Source organism: Leptinotarsa decemlineata, unplaced genomic scaffold (genome assembly GCF_025532065.1).
Source record: "Leptinotarsa decemlineata unplaced genomic scaffold, Ldec_3_MD MMD2_tig00000010_RagTag_RagTag, whole genome shotgun sequence".
Lineage (NCBI taxonomy): Eukaryota > Metazoa > Arthropoda > Insecta > Coleoptera > Chrysomelidae > Leptinotarsa > Leptinotarsa decemlineata.
The window spans coordinates 3470707-3482165 of NW_027412538.1; the positions used below are offsets into that span (position 1 = coordinate 3470707).

Genomic DNA, 11459 nt, shown 5'->3' on the forward strand with positions numbered 1-11459 from the left:
TTTCCGTATTCAGATATCCAGTTAGTCAATACGATCATGTGTTGAACAAGTGTATCATCTGAAAATATGTTCTACATAGTCTAGAGAGAGCTCAGCGTGTCTGTGCATATTACGATAGTTTTTTGTTTGACTGATTCGGAGTACCTAAAATCTAACAGGATGGCATATAACTCAGCAGAGAATATGCTAGAGAATTTTAAAAGCAACAAAAGAGGCTGCCTCTTTTTCAGGTGAATTACTGAAATTTTGAACAGTTTTTGAGATTTTCGTGTCAACCTGAACTGACTAGTCAGATGTAAGTGATTTGTTATTTCATGTGTTTACCTAAGGTATATTTGTAAAAGCTAATTCAACTCAGTATCATAAGAAGTTGAATGGCAAAATTGAGTAGTTCCAACAAACAGTTATAGTTAAGTGATTGCAGTCAGTACTGTATTTCTGAAAAACTATGTTCGAGGTTCTTTATTAATGCAATTGAACTCAAAACAATGACTTTTAGAATTGTTGTCTGTTTAAGCATTTGTGCGTGCTAATCTCACAAAACGGCCCAACTGAGTGGCTTTCACTAATGTGTTATGATAAAATTCACTTAACAATTAGTGTTCAATTTAAATCAGTTCATAAAAAAATTTATGGTAATTCACATCAAATATTTGTTGGAAAATAATACTATAGTGGTAGTGGTGGTAATTTTTTGACCAGAGCCATAATAATCTAAGAGAAAACTTCCACCTGTTACTTCCTTCAGAAAAAAAAATAGAATAAAAAGGTAACAAAAAAAACTTGAAAAGAAGCCCAAGTAAAACTCAAGGAAACGAGAGGAAAAAAAGAGAATCAGCAAAAGAAAATAGTTAATAAAAAACATCCTGATTCCGAAATATTTGCTGAGGAATGGGTCCAAACTCTTGGCTTTTCAGAAAACGTCAGCTTCATGAATACTGATCTTCCACATTCTGATAACAACAGAGCTGAGGAAGATGTACCTTGGATATAGCCACTGATACAACTTTGGGCTAAATTGTACTTTATGGGATATTCACGGATTTTCGCGATTTTTTCTGGGATAATACCTACTACATGATAGTAGGAATTCAGAACATATCTCGTGACTATCCCATAAAGTACCATTTTCCCAAACTTTGTTTCTACTAACCTCCAAATTTTCATAACTTTCGAAATAGGTACTGGTTTCCATATGCTCCATTATTAAGAAAATATGAAAAAAGTCTTTTATTTCAATTGTTAGTAGGTTCCTGTGAAAGCCGTGGCCCCAAAAATCACTTATTATACAACTTCTCTATGGCAAATCAATTAAGAACAGGAAGCACAAAGCACAAACTATATCGTGCCTTCGGCATGGGACATGGGCACCGACATATGTCGATTGTCGATGGTCGATGGGCATGGGTGCCGCTGTCACGTCTTGTCTCTTCACTCACTTGTCAGGTGTCAGAAGACAGATCCTGAGAAAGAAAGTTTTTTGCCTCCTACTTCTCCATCTTGATACAAAAAATGTGTAGATCATGCAAAGAAGTAACTTTCAGACACAAACAAAAATTAATCTCTCCTAAAAAAGCCTTTCAATTTAAACAGATTCTGACTTTTATAACTACAATAAAAAAATATTGGGTTCTGTGCTTCTGACTCTCAGAATTTGTTTACTATTTTGTGTCAAAAGCACAGAGCCCAAGAAGTGTAAGAAAAAGTTGCTGCACCTAGATTGCATCGTTCCTTCCAGAAGTTATTCTCTACCTTTTTGATATTGATGTATTTTGATCGAGCAAAAAGAACGAATTACTTTTGGCGGAAATGACAGATCGAGAATAAGACATACCATAGATGCATAGAAACCCCGGAGATTCAACTGACTGACTTGTACATATGTTGTTGATAGATAGTGAGTGCAAGAATCGAAATCTTGTCGCGAGTATTTTGTTCAGATCTTCAATTGAAGTACCAAAATATTGACATTGAAAATTGAAGTAATACAGTTTAACATAGTCAAGCTGAATGGTATTCAGCAGCAAATGAAATTTATTAATCATTCATCAAGGCAGTAGGTCGAGAGTTTTTGATAGGGAAAGAGCCCAAGTAATTATACCAAGAATATTTACGCATCTTTGACACATCTGTAAAGTCAAAATATTCTTGGATATGGTCAAATATGTAAAAGTAGTCTGTATTCCCACAATTATATCTGATGATTTTTCAGTTTTCTGATTGGTGCAAATATAAATAAAATTTATTAGAAAGGGAGGAGATATGATAAACAGTTCTTCAGTTTTCTGGTAAGAACCTACTGTCTGAAAATCAGAGTTAGAAATTACTTATTATCGTTCCAACATACATATACATACGTCTCGGGTGTACATATAACTGTTCTGTTCTATGTCATATGACAGTGACACACGACTATTGACACTAGCCAAACAACCAAACAGGAATTTGAATAATTTTTGTTGAATAATTTTGTAGCAATTGGCAGCAAGTTGAGATTATTCATATCATACTAAATCAGAAGTATGCTAACATTATACTTGTAATTACGTTTAATATTTTAGGTAAAAATTAGGCGGGGTCGAATCACGTGTTTTAGTTACAATATTTCTAATTAACTATTTTTGAATCATGGTGATGGAGAAGTACAATTTGGAAAATCTCGATGAATTCATTATCAATACTGGGAATATTTTATCAATTAATGATATTACAAAAAAACCCAACCAAAATCCATCAGAAGAGGTAAGTTTTCAAAATTCAGTATGTTGATAAACATTTGGAAAATGGAATACTGTAGGTACAGTGTATTGCACCACATGAAATAGAATAGATGAAAATAGATAGGTACACCTCAGAAAAGGTTTTCAACATTTCATGTATACCATCCAGATCTTGCACTCACAAGCTGTCTGATAATCAGTAAAAGAATATGTAATTGCACAATCAAAAAAATAATACATATTAAAATAGTTTATGAGATAATGTGGTGGATTTGCAACTATAATGTACATTCTAGTAACTTGCTAATTGGACTTTCCAGTAGTTTATATTACGCAGTAACTTTTCGGGTGAACTTTTTAGTTTGCCCATTACACTTCAGCAGATTCTCTATTGACTTATTCTTAATTTTTTCAGATTGTGGACGGTTATAAACCCCAAAAAAACAGTATAAAATACATTCTGGTATTGCATATTTGAATCAAATGAATATCTGGAACATGAGCTTATGAAAATTGTTTAGTGAATAGTGTTGATAATTTTTATCAAGTAACGAGTGATTCCATTCATATTCCTCATGAATCTTTAACAATATGAAGTTATAAACTTTGAGAAAGTTGTTCCAACGTATACCATTGGAGCTATGTACATACACCACATTTCAACTTTTTCTTTTACTTCAATGAAATTTTTGTCGGTGAGTAGGTAGTTTGTCTTCAAAAATTTTTTGAAGTAAAAGAATGAGCATGCATTAACCGACAATGTGGTAATATTATTTCTAATATATTCCAATTGAACAATGCAACATTCTGTTTATAAATGTGAAGTGTAAGTAACATCAAGTCTAATGAATCTTTTCACAGTTTTAGTCAACAATTTTTATTAACTTCATTAGTCAAATTATGAACTGTTGTCAACCCTTATAAAAGTTCTTTTTTTATATTCAGAGTAGTAATTTTATAACTTGTAAGCAACCATATAAGCAAGCAAATATCTTAATAACATTTACCCCGTAGTGATGAAACTAGCAGATGAAACCAGCAGATGGATCTCTCCTATTCAAACAGAAATCAAATAATTCTGAAGACTGTATTGACGAGGGATACATATGTATGCCTGCCGAAAAACATCTACTTCCTCGGCTATTACCTCGCTGGACATTGAATTATATTCGACAGACATTTATGCAAGATACCTCACAAAAAATTACAAACATCTACAAGACTAACCTCTGTGAGATATTTTGCATAAATCCCCATTAGCCTACTGAAGTCTAGTTTTTTGGTCTCCTTATTTCTGGTTACAATTTTTCAAAGGCTCTCTGATTAGTTTCACAGTTTAATGTCATGTTTCACATCTACTGTATTATCAATTTTGAGATTCTTGGAACTCTTATATCATCATCATTTATGGCTTTATTAGATTGAAATTTTGAATTATTATAAAAGGGAAGAGAGAGTTCATCTGAAACACTTACTTCCTTGATCATGCGATGTTTCTTTCATGTATTTTTTATTCAAATTGGTCTAACAACGATTTTACTTGTCAATGACCTATAAGGTTCAGAGGATTCTTATTCAAATACTACAGTCTCTTGAACTACCACGACCATTCTTTTTGCTATAAGTTGAACGCATACATTTCAGTTCATTTCTATGTGCAGTGGTGGTTAGTTTTTTTTGAAATTATTCTTCAATACCGTTTTGAATTATGAATGCTTTTTATACAAAATATGGACAACATCAGATATTTACTACAAATCAAATATACTTCAGATAACTTTATAAGCAAAAAAATACATTTTTCTGGTCAACATAAAACATATTTCAACAGAGATATTTTTTCATCAAATCAATTAATTATTTAATAACGATAAAAAAAGCGATTTATTTCCAACAGGAGTACCCAGTTACAGGAAATGCTATTATTACAGAGAATATATGAAATGAATATTAAAAATAATGGAATATAGAAATGTCTAAAAGTAAATGCTAAAACAAAGTATATATAAAATATTCGTATACGTAGAATTTCAAAAAAGGAATGAAAAATTGAATATATAACACAAAAAGTTACAAATCATGCAATGTAGCAGTACTGACACAAATGTTATTTATAGTATTATTAAAAGTGATTGTGGATACATGATACCATGGCGTTCAGAGAGTTGAAATGAATATCGTAGTGTTCATAGATTTTATTGAAGCTACTGCCATAAAATTCAATGGTGATCGTAGCATATTTGTGCGTGATGCTTCGCGATAGAATTTCAGATTGTGTTGACCTTCACTTCTTGGTACTAAGAAATTAATTTAGGGTAAAAGAACCGTACTGTCAATATTGTTGCTTAGTAATTTATGCAGAAATTTTATACCAAGGATAAGTCTCCTATTTTCCAAAGATGTCATATCAAATCGTGTCAACAATATGTTATGATCGATGCCTCTCGTGGGGTATTGACCATTAACTTTTAGACATAAGTATCTTAGGAACTTCCTTTGCACGCTATCAATTGATGTTTTTTGTTAGTCGTAAACTGGATTCCATAACACAGAGCCATACTCTAACTTAGATCTGGCATACGCAAAATATAGCAATTTTAAGGTGGCAACACTTTTGAAGTTCTTGCCATTTATGTAAATGAATACAAGCATCCTATTTGCATCAGCAGTCATATTCCTTATATGTGTTGTGAATGTTGATTTACTGTCGTATGTTACACCATGATCTTTTATCTCATGTACGCAGTTGATTGTAGTTTTGTTGATTGAATAATCATACATTGAAGTTCGCTTTTTTTTGTAAATGATATTATTTTACATTTGGAGACGTTCAGTTGTAGACAATTATTATTACACCAAAGTTTGATTACATCTAATTCATGTTGTACACTTTGGCAGTCATTAATGTCGTCGATTTTATAATATAGTTTCAGGTCGTCTGCAAATAGTAGGCTAGGAATATTCAAACAGGTTGCCAAGTCATTAATAAAAATTAAAAATAAAAGAGGTCCAAGATATGATACATAAAATACAATCCTAGACTTCATGGTAGGTATTCTCAAACCCCTTCTTCATTAAAACATAAAAAGATTCCACTGCCCTATTTTTTTATGTATGACTCAGTGGTTTTCTCAACAATGTGTTCAGGTACATTGCAGTTATATTTTCGCCATGGGATGTTCAATTTCAATGCGATTCCTATCTCTTCAGGTTCTCATTATGGTGGTATCCGATGTACTGTAGAAGTTGGATATAAAGTGGTCAGCCCCCTTGAAAACTCTCATATCAGCTATACATATCCTTTTACATTTTGAAAAAACAAAGTTGTTCAAAAAGTGCAATAGATATAAAGTGGACATTTACATATATAATCTTGTTCTTACCCCAATTATATTCTGATAGGTACTTTTCTGTACCATCAGGCACTAACTAGTTAACACCCTTACAATGGTAGATTGTTTCTTTAGCTCCATCACTGTGAAGTTTTCTTTCAAATCAGTAATGTCATCTTTTGATCCTTCTCATCATAGAATTGTTCAAGTGGAGCCTAGAAAAGTAACATACTTACCTAATAAATAAATTTCTATCAAGAATGTTTGGATATTTCTCTTGAAGATGATCACTTGGTGATCGAAACACGTGTCCAGGTGTTAAAATAACGGTTTGGTGTTGGAAAAAAAATCCAGTAATATTTAATATACCTTTGGTGTAGTAATGAATATTACTGAATCTTTTTCCCAACACCAAACTGTAGAATCTTCCTCTTGATGATGATCACTTGGTGATCGAAACACGTGTAGAGGTGTTGAAATAACGGTTTGGTGTTGGAAAAAAATTCCTGTAATATTTAATATACTTTTGGTGTAGTAATGAATAATACTGGAGTCCAATCGCAACAGTTCAAGTTCAATCTTCCTCTTGAAGATGATCACTTGGTGATTGAAACACGTATCGAGGTGTTAAAAATAATGGTTTTGTTGGGATTGAACTCCAGTAATATTCATTTAAGAATTTGTATGTGAAGGAAAGATCTCCTACGTAACTGAGTTAATGAAATTTTGAAAGATTCAAGTATGTTTTGAAACATTTCACAATTGTTTCACTTAAAATTTCAATATAATCAGTCATAATGTAATAATAAGAAACAAAAGATCTGAAGGTGTCATCTATATCGGTAAAACCATGTGATACATATATAAATGAAAATATTTTCAGTTGGTGGATGCTGTTAACTGCACTATCAAGGAATTCCAAACAAGTGATACTTCTCAACCACAATCAGATCATTTGCTGATTGTTAACAGACAAAATGACAATCTCAAAATAAGTGAACATGAACTTTCTGACCTGAAAATTGGATTCAAAGTATTTTTGAATAATGACAATCAGGAATCATTTACTGAAGCTATCCAGAAAGGTAAGAATGTGACGTAAGTTATTATATATATATATATATATATATATATATATATATATATATATATATATATATATATATATATATATATATTTTAAATTGATTTTTATATTGATTTGATGAATGAGAAATGAGAAACGAATCTTTTATTGTTTTTTCTCTTATATTTTCAGCACTTATGATTTTGAATGTGAACTCAATTGATGATTTGATCATATCGTTCAAACATAAACAGTCAGAAGATAAAAAAGATGACTTAAGCCAAATACAAACAGTATGGAAAATCCTGGAAAGTTTTGTATCTGAAGAAAAAATAAAACAGATTGGGATTGCCGATATTGAAGAAAATACCTTCAGAGCTCTTCATGAATGGGCTCAAGTGAAACCCACGATCATACAAATAAATCTTGCAAGTTGTTGTGTGGTCCCACCAACACTGCAAACTTTCTGCAAAGAAAACAATATTAAACTATTAACACACAGCGATCCAAGTGGTGAGTATATTCAGTCTCAAATGAAATTGAGAAAAATGAAACATCTGAAACAAAAGTAAAGAATTAGAACCCTCCAGAAGTCATTACAAAGCTTATTGGGTGAATATTGATATTTGATCTCTCACTTTGAACTATCCCTAGGGACAGATCAAGAATTTGGTTCTGGGAGGGGCGTTCTCGCTGATGTTAATGAAGTAATTTTATATACATGTTTTTTCTACATACTCTGATAGTATGAAAATATTAAATTGTACATCAGTTTGGATTTCCTAACATTCCCAAGGAGTTTCTCTGAACATATCTTCATTACATGTATTGTTTTTTTCAAAGAAAATTATAAATTGTTATGTAAAATTGAAACAAATTCGTCTTTCCAATGAGCTTCCGTTTTGAAGAGTACTCCAAATGGAGTGATTTGGCTCTTTGGTGTGAATGGGGTCACAAGTTCACCTGTACGTATGGTTAAGTGAAACAAAAAATATCTTTGCTGGTGAATATCGAAGTTATACTCTTATAACCTAAAATTTTCATACTACCAGTTTTATGACATCATCCTTAGTTTTCTTTCTGTGGAAAATTTATTATTATAGGCTATCTTCACTGGAAATATTGGAGTGAATCAGAGCACCATGTTAGAGTTTATAAACAAGATCCACGCACAAAACAATATATCTGTTTAAAATCTGTTTTTCCGTTGATCAGCTAAGAAATATATTTTGAGCTGGAGTTAGAGCAAGCCTATAATGCCATCTATCTCCTTTTCAGTCTTACAAAAACGGTACAAAATAATAGATCACCCAAAAACAATTTTCAGCCTTTTCAGTTTCGAATATTTCCATGTAATTGAAAAACTGAGAGTAGTTGGTCTTTATCATGTTGGATACATGTCATTCGCAATGCTATCCGAAGCTGCATCAGGATGTTGTAAAGGTCATGTCTTGTAATTGAGTAGTCGACAATGACCAGAGGGCTTATATCATATGTTCTGAATCATTAGAACAAGGCTGAAGAAGCATGAAAGAAATAGACAAGTCGGCTGTGGTGGAGCAGGCACTCAGTGAAGGAAACCACAGGATTCTGTTTGAAAACATGAAACTTGTTGCCCCCAACCAGGGATACCATAGCCGACTGGTACGGGAGGCAATAGAGATCTACAAACACACAAAACAATTCTGCTGAAGAATATGTCTGTGTATTAGGGAGTTATTATACAATTGTGGATATAACAAAAGCCAAAGATGATGTCTTTCTTGTTTTTTTTTGGTGAAGTTCAACAAATGGATATTCAAGCTACTCATAATTCGATTCATTTGAGTGGTTTTAATGAGGATTTGAGCACAGACTGTTTGAAATTTGATACTTGTGATGATATTTTATACATTACTTACCTCCCAAAGTTTTGTTGAATATGTAATACCCATTGAGATGTGGATTAATAAAAATATTGTTGCTATGTATTTAATTTTTATTTTTCAGAAATGTATGTAATAAAAATTTGAAAAATGATTTATTAGTTGATCTACAAACTGAACAATTATGACATGTGATATAACAATCAATGCAACATGACATGTGTATGTATATGTTATTAACAATATATTTATCTCTTTTTCTGAACAAATTTTACAAGTAATACTTGGGTTGGTGATAAAAGGGCAGCTATTTTTGTTGTCTTTTGGACGTTGGCTCCATTCATTTTCAGATAAACAAACTGAATCTTTTTTATTGAAAAACTGGCTGCCATCTGAAGCGATCTATCGGCGGATCATCTCTAATCTCCCATTTGAACCCTTCACTGTGACATTTCGGACATACAACTCTATCACCTTTACCTGTATAAATAAACCCAGCAGCAGCAATTTTATCTTTTGGAAATTCAGACGTCCAATTATGAAATGTTTCAAGTATATCTTCAGAAGTTTTGAAATTTCTTTCATGTAAAAAACATGAGGTATACACAATAAATCAACGAAAAGTTGTAAATTATATATTTACAGATACATCGTCTTGTAGTTATAAAATTTAATCCACACTTGTATTAATTTTTGCAATTAACCTAAAACTTATATTTTGTCACAATGGAAAGTGATTAGGGTTTTTTACTGATTTGACGATTTTACAGAGTTGAATATGAATATTCAAGACCATAGAATCAATAGTAGTTCCGAAACAAGTAAACAAACACCAGATATTATTGGTTCATCATTATTCAAATGTGCCCGATGTAAACGTTTATTCATGAGTATAGCACCATATGATGTATGTTGCTCATATCATAGCCGTGAGGATCGAGCAACACGCAGAAAACGGGTACGATTTCAAAGGGAGATGGCGGACATGTTAGAGATGAATAGGATAGATAATATCATATATATAATATATCCAGTAAAATGGATTGATGGGAACTCTCAGTCATATCTCAAAATTCTCCTCTACTTTGCCAAGCTTTGGCTTCTAATGGGAAGCTTCTTCAGGGCAGTAAACATGAGTATGAAGCAATGAATTGAATATATAAATTAATAAAAAAAGTGAAACATGTTTCAACATGTGTCCAACATGATCTAGGACCACCTTTTTTTAACTATTCAAGTACTACTGAGTGAACCCAAAAAATTAAAAAGAGAGTTCAAGTTTGGAAACATTTTTTATCATATATGAATTATCTAAAGTGCCTTTTATATAATTTATTATTTTAAAAATTGAAAAAAAAATTTTTGTATCAGGTACTTTCTTCATTTCCATGTTCCTTTTTTCATCTGATAACTGATTTTATTGATATTTTAAAAAGTTTTATGATACTTTCGCCTAGACTTTATGGTAATTCTTCACGGTAATTTAGTAAAAACGAGTTGAACATTTTAAAATGTACTTTCAGTACATTTTCAATAGGTGGATTCTATTAACCAACTGTTGAGGGTCAGCAAATGAAAAATACTTATCTGTTTGAGTAGTTTTTCGAAACTGATTGTGTTTACAATCCACTATATTGGATATACTTGTATTTTTTTAAGTTGAAAACCGACCCTATTCACCATATTTTACGGTAGGAAAGACAGTCTACTTAGCACAAGTGGCTTTTTGGCACTCTGCTTCTATATCTTGCGTTTAAAATGCTCTTAATTCATTGACTCATATGGCATTATAGCAGTTGTGATGCATTGTTTGGAACCTTCGGTGTACTAATGAATATTACTGTAGTTTTTTCCCAATACCACACCGTGGTTTTAAAATAACGGTTTGGTGTTGGGAAAAAACTCCAGTAATATTCATCATAGCAGTTGGATATTTTTCGGTGTATACAAAACATACTATTTCACATTCTTGCGCTATCATTACTGATAATAACATATTAATTTGGACACTTTTATAATTTTATATATTTCAGTTGTATTATTATAAATTTGCGGTATTTTGTAAATATTCATTCTTTTTTTATTTCAGATATTCTTCCAAAGTCTTCGGGGGAGGGCATATTTGGAAAACCACTGGTTCTGAAATGGGCCTTGAGGTATTTGATTCATGTGAAATGCAGAGGAGTATTAACTACAAAGGGTTATTTATTGAATTTCATGAAAGGATAAAACATTAGAATAAGTTTGATGTGTAATATTTTATGTTATTTTATTCTGGATTTACTATATTTATACATATGCACTTGCCATTCCATTTTTTAAAAGAAAATCAGATTTTTGTTAAGAGAAAGAAACATTTTGAAGAATGGTGCAATAAACATATTTTGATACTGTATTCGATATAGGAACCTTGGTTGTGATATGAATTATAGTTAACTGACAAAAAGTTAATAAAATTATTTTATTGAGTGATTAA

General features: G+C 31.6%; 2 protein-coding genes across 3 annotated transcripts in view; one reads left to right on the forward strand and one right to left on the reverse strand.

Moving 5' to 3' along the window:
- Nucleotides 1–1385, reverse strand: part of Art8 (Arginine methyltransferase 8) — a 35683-nt gene extending 34298 nt beyond the window's left edge. The window contains exon 1 of the mRNA XM_074171280.1: nucleotides 1154–1385. Coding sequence (XP_074027381.1) covers nucleotides 1154–1204 — 51 coding nt within the window. The 5' untranslated portion in view covers nucleotides 1205–1385. The remainder of the gene's footprint in view (nucleotides 1–1153) is intronic.
- Nucleotides 1386–2407: 1022 nt separating this feature from the next.
- On the forward strand, nucleotides 2408–11459 carry Gclm (Glutamate-cysteine ligase modifier subunit). 2 transcript variants are annotated; one of them, XM_074171282.1, is made up of 4 exons: nucleotides 2408–2742; nucleotides 6936–7137; nucleotides 7311–7631; nucleotides 9754–10148. In XM_074171282.1, exons 1-4 carry the CDS (start codon nucleotides 2629–2631, stop codon nucleotides 10131–10133), a joined length of 1017 nt encoding a protein of 338 aa, XP_074027383.1. In that variant the 5' UTR covers nucleotides 2408–2628; the 3' UTR covers nucleotides 10134–10148. The 2 variants fall into 2 exon arrangements, with proteins under 2 accessions (XP_074027383.1, XP_074027384.1); XM_074171283.1 differs by lacking the exon at nucleotides 9754–10148 and adding an exon at nucleotides 11073–11459 and having other exon boundaries at nucleotides 2410–2742.

Coding starts and splice junctions, on each gene's coding strand:
- Gclm (XM_074171282.1), top strand. CDS start 2,629: ATGGTGATGGAGAAGTACAATTTGGAAAATCTCGATGAATTCATTATC. Junction 2,743..6,935: donor ACCAAAATCCATCAGAAGAG/GTAAGTTTTCAA, acceptor AAATATTTTCAG/TTGGTGGATGCTGTTAACTG. Junction 7,138..7,310: donor TACTGAAGCTATCCAGAAAG/GTAAGAATGTGA, acceptor TTATATTTTCAG/CACTTATGATTTTGAATGTG.